Source organism: Mirounga angustirostris, unplaced genomic scaffold (assembly GCF_029215605.1).
Source record: "Mirounga angustirostris isolate CCGP_5_RB_7025 unplaced genomic scaffold, mMirAng1.0.hap1 SCAF_15, whole genome shotgun sequence".
Taxonomy (NCBI): Eukaryota; Metazoa; Chordata; class Mammalia; order Carnivora; family Phocidae; genus Mirounga; species Mirounga angustirostris.
In genome coordinates this window covers 80,369,911-80,391,177 of record NW_026991723.1, presented here as the reverse complement: position 1 = coordinate 80,391,177, position 21,267 = coordinate 80,369,911, and the positions used below count along the sequence as shown (strand labels likewise).

General features: G+C 54.2%; 2 protein-coding genes across 2 annotated transcripts in view; both read left to right on the top strand.

Moving 5' to 3' along the window:
• The window catches only part of C5 (complement C5), a 115,843-nt gene extending 115,693 nt beyond the window's left edge, over positions 1-150 (top strand). The window contains exon 42 of the mRNA XM_064579704.1: positions 15-150. The gene's annotated coding sequence lies outside the window, so the exon portion shown is untranslated. The remainder of the gene's footprint in view (positions 1-14) is intronic.
• Positions 151-1,365: 1,215 nt separating this feature from the next.
• On the top strand, positions 1,366-20,385 carry TRAF1 (TNF receptor associated factor 1). The gene is made up of 7 exons (XM_045883042.3): positions 1,366-1,505; positions 3,706-3,790; positions 12,758-12,823; positions 13,314-13,724; positions 15,244-15,421; positions 17,202-17,350; positions 19,207-20,385. The coding sequence occupies exons 1-7, from the start codon at positions 1,366-1,368 to the stop codon at positions 19,423-19,425; spliced, it is 1,248 nt and encodes a 415-aa protein (XP_045738998.1). The 3' UTR covers positions 19,426-20,385.
• Positions 20,386-21,267: the final 882 nt, after the last annotated feature.

Genomic DNA, 21,267 nt, shown 5'->3' with positions numbered 1-21,267 from the left:
CCCCCACTTGACAGATGCCAAGACTGAGGTCCGGAGAAGTTAAAGGCCATGTCCCAGGACCCACAGCCAGTACATGGAAGACCTGGGATCCCAGCTCAGATCGGTCAGACCTCAAGGCCTGGGATTTGAAAGCACTGTGGAAGTTTGCAGAATCCAGCAGGATGGGAAGAGGTAGAGGGATCATCTCCTGCATTTGGTAGATGAGAGAACAGGCTGGACGCTCTGACCTCCAGCCCCAGCTCTGTAAGCACCGCCAGGTCGCCTTGCTTTCATCTCTCTTCTAAGGGTAGGAAACACAGAGGCTGCAGTTCCTCAGACCTGGTCCTAATGCTACTCCCCCACCTGGGGCTTCTGACCAGACCAGGCACTTCCTTTCTCTGTGCCTAGGTGTTAAATTCCTGCTGTCAAATCCCCAGCAGTCGCTTGGACCAGCTCCCTGTGACCTAGTGTTTATTTAGAGCTTTGTTCTCAGGGCCGGGAAAGTTGCGGCGCCTGACCCAAGTGTGTGGCCACCTGTGACTTCCTGAGTGGGGAAATGGGGGAAGGGCCCCAAGCAGTTCATGGCCCCAAGGCCTTGCTTCAAAGGAGTGGGGAGGGTCCGGTGTTGTCACCATGACTGATGAGGAACGCCACAGGCAAGGTTGGGACATCAGAAGCCTCCCGGCTGCCTCGGGTTGCCTTGGCCATTGGGGTCCCAGCATCTTAGAGCCCAGAGGGGCCTTGGAGACAGCCTGTTACGAGTCCTTTTTTTTTGTTTTTTTTGTAACAGATGAGGTTATCCAGACCCACTGTGAGGAAGTGACTTTTACCTGGGGGAGACTCTGGCCAGGGTAGAGCTACAGCTCCTGGAACTTGCATTTTTGGACAGAACCCTGGGGATTTCCACCAGGGCAGCGAGCACCCTCACCGAGAATTCTGGGCTCCCTCAAGGTCCCGGGGAACACAGCAGCCATCAGCTGTGACTCTCTGCCGATGTCCCCAGGGAGGAGGAGGAGGAAGCCAGCAGCCGCCCAAGGTGCTCAGACAGGGAAACTCTGATTGCAGTTCCTGAAAATCTGGGGCCCAGTTCTTTTTTCTCTCTGACTTGTTTTCTTTTTCTCTCTCACTTTAAAGAATGACTGGACACTCCTAAAGCGTTCTGTCACCATCCAGGGGATTTTTTGCACCACGAAGGGTAATTCCTGCCCCATCCCTGCTGTGACTCAGCTGTGACGTTGAACCACACAAGCCGACGAAAAGATAAAGTCGTCAGACTCCTGCTCACCAGACAGAACTCACCTCTTCTCTCAGCACAGATTCCACAGGGCTGGTCTCCTCCCCTCAGTTGCTTAGACCGGGAGCCCCTGGCCAACTTGGGACCCCAGGATGGCGTCTGGCCCAGCCAGCAGCCCCCACCCAGCCCCTGATGAGAACGAGTTTCCCTTTGGGTGCCCCCCCACCGTCTGCCAGGACCCAACAGAGCCCAGGGCCCTCTGCTGTGCGGCCTGTCTCTCTGAGACCGTGAGGTGAGGGGTCGGAGGAGTGGGGGGGGTGGGGGGAAGGTGTCAGGGAGGGACCCCTGACGGGAGGCAGGGGTGAGAGGAGCTGGTGGCTTTAGGCAGGTGACTTCACCCCCCGGGGCCTGTTTCCACGCCCTTCCCTTGTCATCCCTGGCATGGGCCCTTCTAGGGATGGAGGGAGAAGTAGCCACGGGAAGATGTTAGCTCCCACAGCAGAGGCCAGCCAGGGTGGAGGGAGGGAGAGCCTCTGCATCCAGCAGCGCCGCTTACTGACTGGCCTGGTGCAGAGTGCCCAGCATCCTGAAGCCTCAGCTTCTTTTTTTTTTTTTTTTTTTTTTTAAAGATTTTATTTATTTATTTGAGAGAGAGAGAATGAGAGACAGAGAGCATGAGAGGGAGGAAGGTCAGAGGGAGAAGCAGACTCCCCGCCGAGCAGGGAGCCCGATGCGGGACTCGATCCCGGGACTCCAGGATCATGACCTGAGCCGAAGGCAGTCGCTTAACCAACTGAGCCACCCAGGCACCCACCTCAGCTTCTTTGTCTGTGAGATGCCTCCACAGCTCTTTTCTACCTCCTGGGGTTGGGACAAGGCCCAACCAACAGTATGCGGAAAAGTTCTTATAAAAATGAGTATAAACTCCCTTGGTAAACGACAAACTGCTATAAAATCCATCTCCTTCCACAATACCACCCTTTACCTTGTAGGCTGGCAACCCTTTTAAAGGGGACACACGGATATCTATATTTATATATGTCTATATTTATGTATTTCTATAGAATATATTGTATATGTCTGCATATAAATACCTATTTATATTTATATAGAATACACATTTTACATATATATAGAATTATATATATTACACGTATTGTGTAGAATATGTAAAAATATGTGTATATTTATATTTATAATATAAATAACTCAGGTGTGACATTAATATGATCATCAGCATCCCCATCTTAAGCAACTATTATGCACCTACTATAGGCTAAGCACTCTTTCCTTGGATCCTCAGAGGAGCCTGGAAAGGTGGATACTGTTATTAGCCTACTGTATAGATGGGGACAATGAGGCCTAATGGAGAGATTAGGTCAGCTTGCCCCAGGTCAGATTCCTGGCAGATGTGCTCCCATTTTCTGCCATGCGCCCCCGTGTGACCTTTGTTTGGGGCTTTACAGCGTCAGAAGGTGAGAAGACTGAATCAGGCAAGCTTGCGAAGTTCAAAGGCTCAGACAGGGGCGGCCGGTAGGAGGGGAGAGGATGTGGCTGTGGAAAAGCCAGGTGGGGAGTGGGGGGTGGGGAGCAAAGCTTGACTGCTTGTACCATCGAGCTGGTGTTTCTGGGTTCATCTCAGGCTTTTGCCATGGGTCTCTTGGCTTCCCTCCCCATTCCTCCAAAATGTGGCAGAGCAGGGGACGGAGCTGACAGGGTGTCGGAGGGACCCGGGCCTGAAGAGCTATGCCTGGCTCCTGACTCAGTCTACTCTTGGCTAACACATGCGTCCTCAGGGCCTTGTTTTCCTGCCGTGTCAGATGGGCCTGACCAGTGGCTGTCGCTGTGGGTCAGCATCACGTGGGAGCTTTCTGAAAGCACGTAGGTGCTTTTCGCTCTGCTCAGAGTCTGACACCCACTCCTGGTTAAGAAGCTCGGGTTCTCTGAGGCCCCTTCTCATTCTAATTGACTGTGGTCATCTGTCATTCCCGAAAATCAGAGACCCAAAGCCAAACAGAGGGAGCCAAGAAGCCTGTATATAGCCACATATCCGCGATCCCTTACCTGAGCCCCTGGGGTCAGATGTATTTTGGAATTCAGACTCTTTCAGGTTTTAGAAAAGCGAGGCAGTGCGTTACTACATCATTCTTCCAGTGGGGATCGGGGCAGTCCCTTATAATCCAGCATATCAGTGTTTCTGCGCTGAAACAGAAATAGTCAACTCAGTGGGGTAAGTAAGGGTGATGGTAGCCTCTGGTCACCCCAGGTCAGGTTTGGCTGCCAACTAAGCTCACAGCAAACTACCGGAAGACATCGGGGGTGCCCAGTACTTTCGAGGTTTGGGAATCGTGGGTCTGGGATGGTGGAGAGCTGGCTTATTGACATCAGCCGCCACACCGGGCAAGGCCTAGGCCTTTGGAGCTATCAGGATGGAGGTTGGTGCCAGGAAGTCATGAATGCTTCACTCAGCAGGATTGTTCATGTATCCCCAGGACCAGCGAGGACCCGCTCTGTCCAAAATGCAGAGGGGACGACCCCCAGTCTGTAAGCCCAGGAAGCCTCCTGTCTCAGGAGAAGGTACGTGGCACCACCAGGAAAGGGTATTTAACCACTTTTTTTCTCCTTCGGTCGAGGTTGAAGCCATTAGGCAGCTGGCCACAAAGTCCCAGGCAGGAACCTGCCCCTTGTCTAGAATCTGGACTGAATTCAGTTTGTAAGCACTGAGGAGCCTGACATTCACCGTGGCAAAGTGACTTGCCCAAAGACACCTCGCTGTTGTGTGACAGATTCAGGGTGAGAACACCAGTCTAGACCGGGGGTCTGCAAGCTATGGCCGGCAGGCCAAAACCAGCTTGCCACCTGGTTTTGTCTGGCCCACAAGCTAAGAATGGTTTTGATATTTTAAATGGTTTGAAAAAGTCAAAAGAATGGCATTTTGTGACACATGAAAATTTTTATGAAATTCAAAGTTCTGTGTCTGTAAATGAAGTTTTATTGGTACACAGCCACAACCCACTCATTTTTGCATGGTGTGTAACTGCTTTTGCCCTACAACGGGGGAGGTGAGTAGTTGCAATAGAGGATTCAAAGTGCAAAATATTTGCTATCTGGCCCTTTATGGAGAAGTCTGTCACCTCTTGATCTAGACAGTTCTTTCTGCCCCGGTGTGCCCTCAGACAGGGAGAAGTCCCTCTCAGCTTACCTCTCAAGCTCTGCCATGCTGTGCTTCTAGGAATAAGAAACAGCTTTGGAAGTGTGAGGGGCCAAAGAGACATTTTCAGACACCACAGTTTAGAACTCTAGCCCTTCCAAGTTGGAAGAACCCTCACAGGTCCATCTGTCCAGGGAAGAGGCTCCCACAAGCCAACCAGACCTGGTCCATTCCCGCCAGCACATGACAAAGTGATAAAAGTAAGGAAATCGTAGTGAGTTTTTTATAAAACTAAAACCTTTCCATTCATAGAATCAACCTTTGCTCTGGGGTTATATCCTCCCCATACATGTCTTTGTACAAATGAAATGATGGTGATAGTCGATGATAGGATTTTTGATAACGTCTTTACTTGGCAAAATAAAAAAAAATGTCAATCTTCATGTTCATCTTCCAATTAAAAAAACAAACTTGTATTGGCCCAAATCTATAAGAACCACTGCTGCACATCTAGCCCCCGGTCTTACACGTTGGGCCCCAACACCCACTGGGGAGTCTCAGCACAAAACTCCGTAGCACCCGGGGTCTCGCCATTTGGCCACCCTCCCTCTCCGTGAGGTTCCTGGCTGCTTTCATCCACAGCTCCCTCCTTGCCCTGAAACCATGACCCAGCGCTCGGGAGCCTGGTGTCCAGGGATGGTATTGTAGATTCTGTGCATGGCCGAGGTCACGTTCATGCCTGTTTCTCCATGAAGAAGCCAGATTGGCTCTGCAAGGCCAGCTCAGGGCCTGTGATGTCCAGCTTACCTGTCCGTGGCTGGCTGTAAGGAAGCCAGAGACAGACAAGTCTTCACACCTACTTCTCCCTTCTCTTCTTCTGGCCTCTCAGCTTCAGAGAGCTGGAGGAATTTCCTGCCCCCACCAGAGCTGGCCTTGAGGGCTCTCCCATCCTCTTCTCAGCAGCCCCTCCCCTGCAGGCCCTCAAGGGCCTCATAGTAAGGACACCATGCATTTTCCCAGAACGTTCCACTCTGCAACATGGTAAGAGCCAGTTGGATAAACTGACCCGTGGAATGGCTTCCCAAGCCTCCCTGTCTGGACGTCTTAGTGAGCTAACCATGCGACGCCAGCAGACATGGACGTAGCTCTCTGTATGGGCCGCCAGGCTCCACCTGCAAAGGAGAGGCTGTGCTCCCTGCCTTCTAAGGCTCCTGCCCGCTCGAGTGTTCCAAGGAGGTTGTTTCCAATTTGTCTGGTTTTTTTCCTCTTCACAATATTAATACACATTCATTGTACAAATCTCAGATAATAGAGGTAAGAGATATTTTCAATCTCATAATCCAGTGGTGTTTTTTCATCTTTGTGAACATGAAATCCAGTGAGAGTATAAGCGCTCCGATTAAGGGGGAGGCTGGCACCCCATCCTTTTAGTTATCCCATCTCTTTCTCCTGTCCCAGCCCCTGAGGGACTCTGGGGGCTCCCGGAGTTCTGCAGAGCACAGTGGGAAGCTTGCTGCCCTAAATCAAATGAAGTGATCTGATGGTAGAATTACAGGTACTCTGATCGCCCTCGGGGTAGGAGTGGGTGCTGTCTCCAAGGGGGCCAGGGCAGCAGCAGGCCTCCCGCCCCGGCTTCCCCGCCCGATGGGGAAAAGCCGGGGTGGGGGAGGGTATCGCGTGAGCCCGTGGTCCCAGACCCGCACAAAGCCACAGACCGGAAAGACTAGAGAGGCTCCTCTGGCTCCTGACCCCAGTGGGAACTTTGGGGGACTTTTGACCAAAGGAAAGCAGCTGATTAGAAGTCAATACTTTGCATATGTGGTCACTCTGAAGTTTGTGCATGCAGGAAAACCTGGGGACTGGGGGTGTGGGGTGGCCAGAGCCCGGCTGGGTCAACCCCAGAGGCGCCCATGCCATCTGCTGATCAGCGAGTCCTCATCCTCTGACTTCCTTAGATTTGTGTCTCAGAAGCGCTCACAGCCGTAGACGCAGGAGCTAATAGAAGACCCAGATATTAAAGGATCACTGTTGACCTAGTTAGAGGCCGGGTTCTTGCCTGGAATGACTTCTTCTAGAAGTGACAGTGAAATAAGGAACAGCCTGGTGTCTGGAAAATAACGTTCAGTTCTGTCTGCCATGACCCTGTGAGGAGGATTGTTCCTTTCACTCTCCTGCCTCGGAGACCACCCGCGAAGGCCAAGAGCAAGCTGGCCTCGGACGCCAGTGGCTTACGACAGGCTGCGGGCTTGTGACCCCATGAGACAACCTCTTCTACCCAGGGGGACCCTGATGCTCGCACCGTGTTCCCCTTTGTTTGTACTGAGCCGGATTCTGTTTCCCTGGGGGCCACAAGAGGCAAGTGAGTCAGCCTTCGGCCCCCCGAAGCGGGCCCGCATCCGTGGGAAGACACTGACCATGTCCCTCTTGAGTCTGTCCCCAGTCTGTGCACTTGGGGTAACTTTCTCCCCTTTATCGGTGTCCCTTGAAGTGTGTTGGCCCTGTGACATCCTGTGTCATGGGTGGCGGTAATATCCCCGTTTTACTGAGATTTTAGGTAAGATACTGAGGCTCAGTGAGAAGGTGCGCCTGGACCCAAGTCCTATCGCAAGGGGGAGGCAAGCCCAGGTTCTAAGCCCTGCCCTCCTCGGCTGGTGGCACCTTCTCCCGGTGGATCACCCCAAGTGTTTTATGCAGGTTTAAATAACACCATCAGCCCTTGAGTACTGGAGTCCACCAGGTGCTACAGGAAAACAGGAATGGGCAAGAATGCTTTCAACTAGGATGCTCAGGCAGGGCTTCCTGGAGGAGGTGGCCGTTGAGCTGAGCAGAAGTTGCCAAAGAGGAAACAGGCTCTGGTAGAGAGGAGGGCAGGAACTGGCAGGCAGACGCAGGCTGACCAGGTCCCCCCGTCCCGGTGAAGGACCTCCTCCTCAGCACCAGCTGACCCCTGAGCAGGACCCGAGCCAGCCTCTGTGCCCGGTGTGGCAGTGGGGGCCATGCCTGGCACCCTCTTCATGCTCACATTCTCAGAAACCCACAGGTCCCCTAGTAGGGGGGGCCTGGATGGGACCCCCCTGTTGACCCCATCACAAAGGGCCTGGGTGAGCACGGTGGCCCAGAATAGCACACACCCCCAGGCTTCTCGGACACAGGCAGAAGGACAAGTGTTCCCTCAGGGCTGGGATTTTGTTTTCTGTTTGTTTCCTCCTTGGAGAAAATTCCATGGTGGATTTTATTTTTAGCCATTTGCAAGCATTGGGGCCACTCACAGGGGCCGCTTGTGGCTCCAGGCACACCAGGCTGGACCCAGGACAGATGCCCTATTCTTCCTCTGCAGCCCTGGCCTGATTCCTTCTCCCAGCCCCTCTGGCCCCACCCTTTAGGGGAGGCCACCCTCTGGGTAAGGCGAGGACTCCCCGGTTGGGAGGAAGGACCCTGGTCATGGACTCTAGGTCCCCGGCCTCTACTTCGCCTTTGCCCTGAACTGGAAACCACTGGCCGTCCCTGAGCTTCGGATTCCCTACTTACACGAGAAGCAGAGCCTCAGAGCTCCAACCTCCTTGAGATCTGTCGGGGCTGTGCTCACTCAGCTGCTGAGAAAGCCGCAAACCCTTGCAAGGTCTTGTAACTGTGGGCCAGAAGACCCAGGTCCAGGCGGCTCCTCAGTGTTCAAGCTTGCTGTGACCTCAGGCCAGCCCTTAACTCAGTTTTCCATCTGTATTGAGAGGAAGCTAATCCCACCCTACCTGCTCCCGCCCTGTCACTGCAGGGATCCTATGAAAAAACATGCAAGAATGCTTTAGTCCAGTATAAATACAAACATGTTTAGGTTGTTCTCATCTCCCCAAGGAAATCCAATGGCAAAATAGCGTTTTATAGGATTAGTTATTAAGAGTTGAAGATGTGAGAGGGGCGCCTGGATGGCTCAGTTGGTTAAGCGTCCAACTCTTGATTTTGGCTCGGGTCATGATCTTGGGGTCCTGGGATCAAGCCCTGCATCGGGTTCTATGCTCAGCGGAGAGTCTGCTTGAAGATTCTCTCCCTTTCCCTCTCCTCCTGCCCCTCCCCCTGCTCATGCTTTCTCTCTCTCTCTCTCTCTCTGAAATAGATAAGTCTTAAAAAAAAAAAAAGTTTAAGATGGGAGAATTAAATGAGAAGCATATATATGACATGGAAGAAAGAAAAAAAAAGATATCCCAAGGGCAGTGCTTGATCCATGGAATAAAAATACAAATAATGTACTACTTATAGCTGCTACTTATGGCTAGCATTTATTGAGTGCTATGGTAGGCAGAATGGTGTTCCCCAAAGAGGTGCACATCCTAACCCCCAGAACCTGTGAGTATGTCACTTTACATGGCTGGATTCATCTGCTCCAGCCACCATCACATAGACTGGGTGGCGTGAACAACACAGATGTCTCTTCTCACAATTCTGGAGGCAAGAAGCCGAAGGCAGGGTGGGTTTCGTCCGAGGCCTCTCTCCCAGCTTTTAGATGCTGCCTTCTTCCAGTATCATCGTATCATCCTCCCGTGGTGTCCAAATGTTCTTGTCATAAAGACACCAGTCATCGGGGCGCCTGGGTGGCTCAGTTGGTTAAGCGACTGCCTTCGGCTCAGGTCATGATCCTGGAGTCCAGGGATCGAGTCCCGCATCGGGCTCCCTGCTCGGCGGGGCGTCTGCTTCTCCCTCTGACCCTCCTCCCTCTCATGCTCTCTGTCTCTCATTGTCTCTCTCACAAATAAATAAAATCTTAAAAAAAAAAAAAAAAAGACACCAGTCATATTGGAGGAGGGCCATCCTGCTGCCCTCATTTTAACTTCATTACCTTTATAAAGACCCTGTCCCCAAATGCAGTCATGTTCTAGGGGGGTGGGGTTCCCAACAGATGAGTTGAGGGACACAACTCTGCCCATAACAATGGCCAAAGGGACTTTGCAGATGTGATTAAATCAAGGATTAAATTGAAATGGAGAGATGACCCTGGATTATCATAAGAGGGAGACAAGAGAGTCAGGGCTGGAGAGATTGGAAGATGCTGTGCTGCAGGCTTTGCAGATGGAGGAAGGGGCCATGAGCTAAGGGATGCAGGTGGCCTCTAGCTGGAAAAAGCAAGGAAATGGAGTCTCCCCAAGAGCCTCCAGAAGGAACACAATCCTGTTGACACCTGATGTGAAGGCTTCTGCCCTCCAGAACTGTGAGATAATAAATTGGTGGTGTTTGAAGACATGAAGTTTGTGGTATTTTGTTACAGCCGCTGTAAGTAACTAATGCTAGCACTTACCAATATTGTCGCCTGTGATCCCCACAACTCCATGGGGGGGGTGTCCTATTTTTTTTTAAAGATTTTATTTATTTATTTGACAGAGACACAGCAAGAGAGGGAACACAAGCAGGGGGAATGGGAGAGGGAGAAGCAGGTTTCCCGTCGAGCAGGGAGCCCGACGCAGGGCTGGATCCCAGGACCCTGCGATCATGACCTGAGCCGAAGGCAGGCGCTTAATGACTGAGCCACCCAGATGCCCCCGGGGGGTCCTATTATTATCCTCATTTTGCAGATAAGGAAACTGAGGCAGGGAGAGGTTAGTAAGTCTCCTAGGACCAAACAGCTAGCATGTGAAGAGACTGAAATGGGCTTTGCACCCCGGCAGGCTAACTCCAGAGCCCACCCCCTTAGTCCCTGTGGCACTCCAAGGAGCCAGTGACTGGACTGGTGGTGGGACTGGGGGCCGCCTGGCTGGCCACCTAGGTGTCTGAAGTCCTCCCGAGTCACCCTGCCCATCCTCTGTCAGTCACCGGAGGCCGGCCGTGGCCCACACCCATCCACGCATCGTAATGCATCCAGACCACACTTTCCAGGCTGCAGTGGGCTTTCCAGACACCAGCCCCTCCACCTGCGGGTGATCTCTCCAGTTCCATCCTTAGTTTTCTCCCTCCTATGACTCACTTCAAGCTTAGGGCCCAGGAACTTACCCCCGGTCTGCTCACCCAGGAACCAGGTCCACAGCCAAGCCTCAGGCCCTCTGTTGGTGCCGCCGGCCCCCGCCCCGTGCTCCCACCTGCTGGAAGAGGCTGCGTCACTGCCCGCTCCCTGAAGCCAGCGCAGTGTGCCCCCGCCCCAGTGAAACATCTGTGTCCTATTCCTTTTTGGGAACAAGTTGTGCTCGAAGGCCCAGGGCAGGGGCTGAAGGGAAGGCTGGCCGTTTTCTGTGCTGTGCTGTGTGCCCCAAACCAACGGTACTCATTAAACCCACAGCTCTTGCTTATTTTACTTTTAAAGAATAATAACTGGGGTGGCTTTGTATTTGCTCAGCCCAAAAGACCTCTCCTCCCACCCCTTGCATCCAAATCTGCCTTCGTTTTGCCCCATGAGAGCATTCTTTTTAAAAAACAACAACAAAGCCCTTGGAGAATCAAGATGATATTGCTATGCAATAAAATCCACTCCTCTTAAGTGTACCATCTGATGAATGCCAGGAGATGTATACAGTTGTGTGACCACTACAGCAGAGGGGGTGAATGTTTCTACACTGGGAAAAGCTTCCTTGGGCCCCTGACTGGGCAGTCTCCCGAGCTGCAGCTCCAGGCAGCCACTGATCCACTTTCTGTCACTCGAGTTTGTTTTCTAGAATCTCTAAGAATGGAGTCCTAGCATGCAGTCTTTGACTTCTTGTAGTGTTTGACTTCTTTCATTTAGCGTAGTGCTTTTGAGGTTCCTCCATGTTATTGCATTTATTCGTATTTTATTTTATTTTTTTAAAGATTTTACTTATTTATTTAACAGAGAGAGACACAGCGAGAGAGGGAACATAAGGAGGGGGAGTGGGAGAGGGAGAAGCAGGCTTCCCGCTGAGCAGGGAGCCCGACGTGGGGCTCGATCCCAGGACCCTGGACCATGACCTGAGCTGAATGCAGACGCTTAACAACTGAGCCACCCAGGCGCCCCTATTCATATTTTAGTCCATCTGATTGCCAGGGAACTTTCCAGAGCATGGATAGAGCACACTGCGTACCCATTCACCATTTGGTAGATATTTGGATTGCTTCCAGTTTGGGGCTATTATGAGTAAAGCTACCCTGAACATCACATACACACACAGATGTGTGTTTCAGGTTCTCTTGGTAAATTCCTAGGGATGGAATGTGTGGGTTGTACGCTTACCGTGTAGGCATGCTTTGTAAGAAAGTTGCTTTTTAAGTGTGATTTAACTTTACGATATACTTGCATAAATTTTTCCAAAGTGGCTGTACCATTTGTGTTCTCAAGTTCCTCCACATCCTCACCAAAACTTGGTATTATCATTCCTTTTTTTTGCGTTTTTGCCCACTTCATGAGTCGATAGTATATTTCACTGTGGTGTTTTGTTACAATTTGCATTTCTGGGACGACTGGTGATGTTGAGCATCTTTTCATAGGCTTACTTGTCATTTATATAGCTCTTTTTGGAAGTATCTGTTCATTATTTTACCCATTTTATTAGGTGGCTTTCTTATTTATTGAATTGTAACAGTTCTTTGTATATTCCATATACAAGCCCTTTCTAAATAATGCGTTTTGGAAAAAATTTCCTGCCAATTTCCCATGGGCTTATTCTTGATAAGAGTTGGTGATCTGGTATGTGAAGAGCCCTGTGGCCATGCTTCTCACTCGCCATTCCTTCTTGGGCAGATTCCTTCCCCTCTGTGAGCCTCATTTCTTCATCAGTGAAATGGAACAAAAAACCTATTCTGCCTTCCTTGTAGCGTCGTTAGGGGCCTGGGAAGAACTGTGATCATGAAAGCATTTTGTAAACTCCTCAGACCTATAAGCAGGTTAACGGAATTGTCCAGCTGCTGTTGAATACTCAGTTCTGTTGGTGTTGCTGTCCTCGGGCTGTCCATTATCTGGAAGGGACAGCAGGTGCAGGGCAGCCAAGCCTCAGTCAGTCATGGGTGGATGGCTGAGGAGGGAGGCAGATGGGAATTGTGAGGAGAGGCCCCCCTGGGCTCCAGGAGGAAGAAGGTGGCGAGTCCTGCCACCAGCATGTCCCGAGTGTCTCCTCTGTAATAGACACTGCCCCACACTGGGAACACAACTGGGGCCCTCAGAGACCCCCCAGCCCAGTGGGGGCAACCAAAGAGTGAACGATGGTTGAAAGGCCGGGTGAGACATAGCCTGACAGAAGCAGCGCTGCCCAGATCTCAGCAGAGGTCTTGATCCTGTTTTGAAGGAGGGTCCCGGAAGGGCTGATGCTTGAAAGGTGGAAAGGAGTCAGCCAGGCAGAAGGAACAGCATGTGCCAAGTCATGTGGGCCAGCCCAGCTTCTGCCCTGGTGGATCCTCGTGCTTTGCAGAGCCCCAGTGGTGGCCACTGGGACCCCCATAACGTCTGGTGACATGGTCATTGTTTCCAGGATCACCCTGAGGAGGCTGAGGCTGAAGTTGGGTGCCCCTTTGCTGGTGTTGGCTGCTCCTACAAGGTAAGCGTCTGCGTGTGAGAAAGGAGAAGGGTCCACTACAGTCCCAGAGCTCCCAGATTTTCCCACAACAGCAAGCTACTCCTCTTGGTGCCCCTTACATTAATGGTTCTTCAGAGCAACAAATCCCACTAGTAAATCATCTCCATACCGGAGGAAGTTCTTCTGAATGTCTCACCTGAGCACTGTAGCATCCCTAAAATAGGTCCCCCCCACCTCCCCTGCCCCTCTCCGTGGTCCTGAATTAGCACTGCTCTCACGGGCAGGGCAGAATTGTTGCTCCAGAGACTGGGACGCCCACGGCTCACCCTGGGCGTGTCTGATGCCCGGGTCCTCATCCAGATCCCTCTTGCGACACACAAAGCATCTTCCCTTTTGCTGGGTAAATGGACCTGACTTCCCTTGGCAGCCGTTGGGTAGCTGGACTCTCCCCCACTCGCTGGTTCTCCTCAACCTCCTCGGTTTTCACTGACCAACCCCGCTCTCTTGGCAGGGGAGCTCAAAGCTCCTGCAGGAGCATGAGGTCACCTCCCAGACCACCCACCTAAACCTGCTTTTGGGGTTCCTGAATCAGCGGAAGGCCCAGCAGGGCGCGGGCCTGGGCTCTAGGCCCATGGCCCTGGAGCAGAATCTGTCAGACCTGCAGCTGCAGGCAGCCGTGGAGGTGGCGGGGGACCTGGAAGTGGACTGCTACCGGGCGCCCCGCTCTGAGAGCCAGGACGAGCTGGCCCTGCAGCACTTCATGAAGGAGAAGCTCCTGGCTGAGCTGGAGGGGAAGCTGCGCGTGTTTGAGAACATCGTCGCTGTCCTCAACAAGGAGGTGGAAGCCTCCCACCTGGCTTTAGCAGCCTCCATCCACCAGAGCCAGCTTGACCGCGAGCATATCCTGAGCTTGGAACAGCGGGTGAGCGTGGGAGGCAAGCTCCCCTTCAAGGTGGGCTCCGGCGGGGGGGGGAGCGGGGGGCCTTGGCCCTGTCTTATCTCCAGAGCAGTGGACCGGCAGCCTTCCTTCTGAGCATTCTCCCTGCTCCCTCACCCCCCTCCCCTGCCGCCATCAAAAAGTATCTGTCCTGTGTTCCAGGACCCTCTAGGAAAAGCACTGAATCCCAGTTATAGTCAAGGTCAAACTCCCCCATCCAGTGTGCTTCATTTCCTTTGCTTGAAGTTCTCCTGTGATAGGATACCTCCCTTCCCAAGCATTTCATTCCACTGGGGGACATTTTTCACAATGAGAAAGTGCTTCCTTATACGAAACTAAAATCAGCCTCTCTCTGTCTTCCCGGCATTGTCCCTGGCCCTGCGTTTCCGGGCCCCCTTAACAAATCTACCTTCCAGGCCCTGTGGCAGCCCTTCCAGGAGAAGCAGTCACTGAGTATTTCCTTCTGGAAGCTCGGCACTTGCAGTGCCTTCACCCCTTCCTCAGAGCACCTGGCTTCACGCTGCCCTCGTAGGCTCTGGCTCAGTCTCTGAAGGATTCTACACACTCGGAGGCGGGGTCCCGGACCAACTCCAGATAATCCGGCTGTCTGACAGTTCCTAGTTGAGCAGGACCATGCCCTCCCTTGTTCCAGAGTTTATACTTTTCCTAATATAACCAGTCACCATGCTAATATTGCTTTTTTTTTTTTTTCTGTCCAGCAACATTCTGTCACTGCCTCATGTTGTGTTGGGCCTGGATTTTAGGTCCAGCTCCACTGTTAACTTGCTGTTGTGGGTCTGGGCAAGTGACTTCCCCTCTCAGAACTTCAGCTTTCCCATCAGGAATATTAGGGATTCAGTTTCCTCTAAGGACACCCACTTCCATGCCTGCCTTCCCAACCTGAGCATGCCCAAGAATAAGTCTGTTTTTTCAGATATCAATGCGGAGAGCGTACCAGAAGAGCAAGGCCGTGGGTTTGAGTGACCGAGTAAAGCCTTTATTCATGTAACTCTTGCCTCAGTGAGAAGGTGGGCCCCTGAGGCCAGCAGCCGTGTCTCTAGTGCATCAAGAACCTTCCTGGCTCTAGTCACTCACGCGTCGTGCGAGGCCTGGAGGCAGAGAAAATGAGCATGGGTCCAGCCTTCGTTAGGGGAAACCATCTCCCTGGTAGGAAGGGCAAAAAGACGTATCTTAAGAAACTGCTGGAAGTGCCCTGCAGAACAGCGCTGAGAGGGACCAGCAGGGCTGGGGCAGTAGTGGGAGGCTTCCCAGAAGAGGGCTGTGTAAGCCAGGCTCCTGATGGATAAGGAGGAGTCGGCCAGGGGAGAAGAAAGGCCACGGAGGTCCAGGCAGGAGGGACAGCAGGGACAGAGGCAGATACGCGTGCCCGAGGGAGGCATGGTCAGAAGGCATATTGGGGGCAATTCTATCTCCGTATCCTACCGTCCCCACCCTGTCCCCAAGCTGTGCTCTGGGGTCCCTGGCTGAATGGGCTTTCCCGCAGGTGATGGAGCTGCAGCAGACCCTGGCTCAGAAAGACCAGACCCTGGGCAAGCTGGAGCAGAGCCTCCGCCTCATGGAGGAGGCCTCCTTCGATGGCACCTTTCTCTGGAAGATCACCAATGTCACCAGGCGCTGCCACGAGTCAGCCTGTGGCAGGACCCTCAGCCTCTTCTCCCCAGGTACCAACTCCCCAGGGGCTCAGGCCAGCAGGGGGCTGCAGGCTTCCCTGGGCCCGGGAAACCAGCAGGGACAGCGGCCACGCTGGGGTCGTGGAGGTGGCAGGCTCCCCGCTCAGCCACACGGAGCATGGGCTGTTTGAACCGGGCACGCCTTCTGCCTCCCTGACGTCAGTCGTATTCTGCAAATAGGAATAAGATTGTTGTCTGTTTCATGTGCGTCTCGGATGTGACAGAGAGAGTGCTCTGAGCCAGAGCTTGTGGAAATGAGAGGTGTGCAGAGGATGCTCCCCACAGGTGCTTACCGTAGGACCCCTGCCCTCAGAGCGCCGGTGGTCCGAAATAAGGCCAGTGGAGAGTGAAGTGAAATGTGCGGTTGTAGATCGTGAGTGGCATGTGAGTGAGTGCTGTGCAAGTCCGTGAAGTTCTCATTCATTGCTGGGGCCCCCGGGCCTGGCACAGTGTCATGCAAGGCATAGTTACTCAGGAGATGTTTCTCTTGTTTTTTGGTTCTTTAAAAGATTTTACTTATTTATTTGAGAGAGGGAGTGAGCGAAAAGCGAGAGCACATGAGCAGAGGCAGAGGGAGAAGGAGAAGCAGGCTCCCCACTGAGCAGGAAGCCCGACGCAGGGCTGGATCCCCGGACCCCGGGATCATGACCTGAGCCCAAAGGACTGAGCCACCAGGCGCCCCAGTAGATGTTTCTCTTAATTAATTGGTCTCCATTGATGTAACAACGTGTATATTTGTGCCTAAAATTCTCAGACCTGCGTGCTTGTCCTCTCCTCTCACACATGCGCATCTAAGTAAGCGGGTGGACTGTTAGGAGGATCTGCTGATGACGATTTGAATAGCCTCGCACATTTGCCTGGGCTTCATACCCTTCCTGTCCATCAGCTCCTCTGACCCACCCCCCACCAGCGGGGCTGGGATCCACATAGGCACTGGCGTTTACCGCAAGCCGCAGAGCAGGGCTGGCTCCCGCAGCGGGGCCCCTGTCCTTGGGAGCAGCCCCCTTCATGGGGTGGCCTCACCTCCTCCACAGAGCCCCCCCACCCCGCCCTTCTTTCCAAAGAGGAGAAAAAGATGCAGTGTCTCTGACTTCCTGTTCTACCAAGATGTAAGGGGACAGATGAGTCAGACTGTTAGCCCGTCCTTCCTCCACCTCTTCCTGCCTGCTTCCCCAGCCTGTCCCCTCCCTCAGCTCCTCCCAGAGGGGCCCTCACACTGACAGCCACTGGCCCCCACACTTGGATGGCCCTTTCAGCTGCCGACGTGCGTAATCAGCGGGGATGATTCATCCCCCGGGGGCCTTTGCCAAGGTGGCTCCCCCAGCTTCCAGTGCTTGGGGCCGCTTGGCCTAGGGCCGCAGAAAGAGGTCAGTGTTGTGAGGCAGGAGACTGGGCCCAGCCACTTCCCCTCGCTGGGCTTGGTTTCCCCACTGCAAAGTGCAGGTTGGTTAAGTCAAAAGTGGGGTGCCAGGGCCAGCAGCATCACTGTCCCCTGTTAGAGATGCACGTCCTCAGGCCTCGCCCGGCACTTGGGAGTCAAACTCCGGTCCTGGCAATCTGTGATGCTGACGGCTGGTTGACAGCCACCAGGCCAGATGATCTCCAAGAGCCCGATTGGTCCTCCTTGACGCTCTAGAATTGAGACGAGCGCTGCGCTCCAGCCCCAGATTGCTTAGTTTTGAGCTGCTGACCTTGGGCATGCCGGTTACCTGGTCAGCGCGGGCGACACGGTCCAGCTCCCCCGGTGCTGACTCCTCCTTCCACACTTCAGCTTTCTACACTGCCAAGTACGGCTACAAGCTCTGCCTGCGTCTCTACCTGAACGGGGACGGGACGGGGAAGAGGACCCACCTGTCGCTCTTCATCGTGATCATGAGAGGGGAGTACGATGCTCTGCTGCCCTGGCCTTTTCGGAACAAGGTACGGGCCGGGCGGGGGAGGGGGCGAGCCCGGGGCCTGGTCCTGTCTGCATTTTCAATTTCACCTTTTATAAAACAAGAGCCTGAGTCCACATCTAGTACCCATGGGCGTCATGAGTCCAGGGGCTAAAATGCCTGGAGCAGCGCCCCAGGAAGGCACGTAGCAATGAAATTCACATGGTGGGGTAAATAAGGAGAACTGCCTGGAGGAGGTGCTGCGGGGCCAGTGTGAATTGGAGAAAGGGAAGGAGGCAGCTACCACAACACTGCTCTGAGAATGGCCAGAACACCGACAACGCCAGATGTTGGAGAGGGTACGGAACAGTCAGAACTCTCGTTCACGGCTGGCTGGAATGCAAGACAGAAGAGAGTTTGGCAGTTTCTGACAAAACGAAACATACTCTCGCCCTGTGACCCAGAAGCCACCCTCCTTGGCATTTACCCAGATGAGCTGAAAACTTTGGTTCTCAAGAACCTGCACACAGATGTTTATAGTAGCTTCGTTGAGAATTGCCAAAGCTTGGAAGGAGCCAGGGTGCCCTTCCCTGGGTGAGTGGATGCATGAACTGCAGGGCGTTGAGACAGCGGGATATTGTCAGTGCTAGAACGACACAAGCCAGCAGGCCGTGGAAAGACCTAGAGGACCCATAGAGGCCTGTCCCTGAGTGAAAGAAACTGGTGTGAAAAGGCATGCACAGCACCATCCCAGCTCTGGGACGTCCTGGGAACGGCACTCTGGAGACCGGGAGAGATCGGTCGTTGCCAGGGGTCGAGGGGAGGCAGAACACAGCGTATTTTTAGGGCAGTGAAACTCTTCTGGGTGCTCTAATTCTGGATACGTGTCATCACACATTTGTCCAAACCCAGAGGAAGAGCGCACAGCACCGAGCGTGAACCCGGAGGTAAACCGTGGACTGCACTTGTAGCAAATGCACCACCGTCGTGCGGGATGCCGGCTGGGGGAGGGGAGGCTGCGTGGGAAATCTCCACAGTTCCCATTTGCTTGTGCTGCGCACCAAAAACTGCTCAAAAAAACACAATCTGTTAAAAATATTTAGAAGGGCGACAGGAGCGGGGAGGCGAGGCCTTCCCTGCAGGTGAACCGGCAAGGGGGGAGGGGAAGGAAGGGGTGGAGGGAGAAAAGAGCAAACAGGTGGGGCAGGGTGGGGATGCCACAGTGGTCTGGGTATGAGTCACTAGGTCAGTGGTTCTCAGGCCTGCCAGGGAGGGTTTTAAAATACCCAACGGCTAGGTCTCACTCCAGTACGTGGTGAGGCCTGAGCGTCAGGGTTTTTAAAACCTTCCCAGGGCCTTCTAAAGTGCAGCCCAATCTGAAAACCACTGTGGTCGGCTGTGAGTGTCTCAGGGACATGTGCCAGAGAAGGGGGTCTGTGTCGCTTTGAAATCCTCGGCGTCTTGGGGTACGCATTCGTGTTTCGGGACACGGATTGACAGCCCCTCCGGAGAAGGCCTGTCTGTTCTTGTCCCTCTGCCTTGTCCCAGGAGATCCCAGCTGTAGTTGATGGATGAAATGTTCCAGAACAGGAAGGGGCATCATAGGTTATGGAGTCTGGCCTCCTTGTCAGTGCCTGGTCCCACCTTTAGCCCCCACCATCCAACCAGAGTTGACTGTGGCTCTGAATTCCCCCCTTCCTGGTGGAAAGAACATCTGATCCCTACTGGCAGGGCAACCCTGGAAGACTTCCATCTCAGGGGGCCTTGCCACACGCCAAACGCGGTCCTTACGTTGTTTCTTTGACTCTTAATCAGTCTGAGCTGGGGTCAGAGGGGCTGTACGGGGGTCCCTCGGTGCTGCCGCCCAGGGCCTGACCACCCCACCTGCCCCCTGCCACGCAGGTCACCTTCATGCTGCTCGACCAGAACAACCGAGAGCACGCCATCGATGCCTTCCGGCCTGACCTGAGCTCTGCGTCCTTCCAGCGGCCCCAGGGTGAGACCAATGTGGCCAGCGGCTGCCCGCTCTTCTTCCCCCTCAGTAGGCTGCAGTCGCCCAAGCATGCCTACGTGAAGGATGACACCATGTTCCTCAAGTGCATCGTGGAGACAAGTGCTTAGGGCGGGAGGGCCGTGCCGGCTGCACCTGACTCCCGAGGGAGCACCAGAGTACACTGGGGGGCATTAGTACAGTGACTGAGGTCCTGTCCGTGGCGCCCAGGATCCCGGGGCACCGTGATGGGCCGGGCCGGCATGATCTGAGCGGGACTGACTGACCGTGGCTGGCCGTCAGCTTCGGCAGCGGCGGGGCCCCCAGGCTGGGCCCACAAAGGCCCAGAAGGAGGCGGTAGCAGGATTGTTGTCCTCTACGCTGACCACAGGACATTGGAGTCACTCCAGCCCTGCATGTTGAGGCAGCCTGTGACCAAGATGGGGAGGGAAGAGGGACCGGGCCTGGGGCATGGAGGGTGAGCATGGGGAGGAGGAAAGAAGCTCTCTGAGCAGGGCAGCTCTCTGGACAGGAAGGTCTCTGTACTGGGGTGGGGAGGGCGGGGTGGCATCAAGTTGGGACTTGGGTTTGAAGACCTTGAGGTTCCTTCCAGCCCAGAAAGCCTCCAGGTCTGGGCCTCCTGGTGCAGGAGAGTCCTAGGGCTGCAGGGGTGCTAGCAACATTCAGGAGCCTCGTGGCCTCCAGGTTCCTCTGTCACCTTCAGGGCCACCCCGTGGCCGAGCCAGCCTGCGCAGCACCTGCCACCCCGGGTCTGGCAGCCCCGTTCCCCAGCATGCGGGGGCTGCGCGGGCCCATGCTTCTGCTGGGAGGACTCCCCTGCACCTCCTCCAGGTGAAACCAGGTCCCTCAGCTCCCAGGAGCAGCGACAAGAAAGGTGGAGGAGGGGGCCATAAACCCTCCGCTCGCCCTCCCTCAGAGGCCCTACCTTCGGCACTTTCCAGAATCTCATGTCACCTAATTAACCGAGGTATTTCCTTCTTTCAGTTGACTCATCAGGGCCTCTGAGCCACTGAGCAGAGGTTGTCCTTTTAAATATGTATAAAACCAAAGAAAGAGATTGTTTAAATTTCTGTTGCGGTTTTCATGCACTGCCTGATGGTGGGAGTTGGTTTGAACTGCACCAAATTTGAAAAGCCCATTGCCAAGTCCTGGGTGGTGCTGTGAGTCTCGCAGAGGACGCCGCCCGGCCCGCAGGAGCATCCCCTCCAGGCGCCGGGCTCCTCCTCTCTCTGCTGGGGAGAGCCTCCCCAGCCTGCCTCCCGTGCTGGGTCCTGAGAACCGCAAAGGGGATGCCGCACCTAAGAGGCTGCTTAGAGCCCCAACATTGCTGCCCGCCTGGCCTCGCCTGGCCTGGCCGTGGCCCACACCTGTTTTCCCGCCTTGCAGGCCTCACACAACCAGTTCCTGCAGGGACCTTCCCACGGCTTCCCAGAGACTGAGGCTTCATGTGGCCGCCCAGGGCTCCAGCTCAGGACCTCACTCCTCTGCCCACCAGCCTTCCTACAGCTTACTCGCCCCTCCGCTTGCAAGGCTGCAGCAGATTTCACTTCTCACACCTTCAGGGTTCTCATCTGTAAAATGGGTCAGCAGCCCTGCCCGTTCTCCCTAGCACAGCACCTGTCACGTACCAGAACACCCAGATCCAACCTGGGCCCAAACGTGGTATCCCGTTGGGCCTGAGCCTCTTTATTTGAACACAGGGGGCAGCCCCCTCCCCGGCCCTGCCCAGCTCACGGGGTTTTCACGAGACCCAAATACAACAAGGGAACACACTAGTGCTTTGCGCCGAGGCACCTTGCCAGGCGTGACAGGCTGCAGACGTGTCAGGGCTTTTCCTCGCCCCTGGTGCTGACAGGCAGCCGGCAACAGAGACAGACCTGCTTCCCCTCGACGAGTGGGAATAACAAGCAAAGGTATGGCCCAGCAAGTTCTGGGAGCTTCTGCCTCCGCAC

Bases quoted from the DNA above. Each gene is read 5' to 3' on its own strand.
- TRAF1 (XM_045883042.3), top strand. From the start codon at position 1,366: ATGGCGTCTGGCCCAGCCAGCAGCCCCCACCCAGCCCCTGATGAGAAC. The intron at 12,824-13,313 runs GTAAGCGTCTGC...CTCTCTTGGCAG, and splicing joins GTGTTGGCTGCTCCTACAAG to GGGAGCTCAAAGCTCCTGCA. The intron at 15,422-17,201 runs GTACCAACTCCC...TCCACACTTCAG, and splicing joins CCTCAGCCTCTTCTCCCCAG to CTTTCTACACTGCCAAGTAC.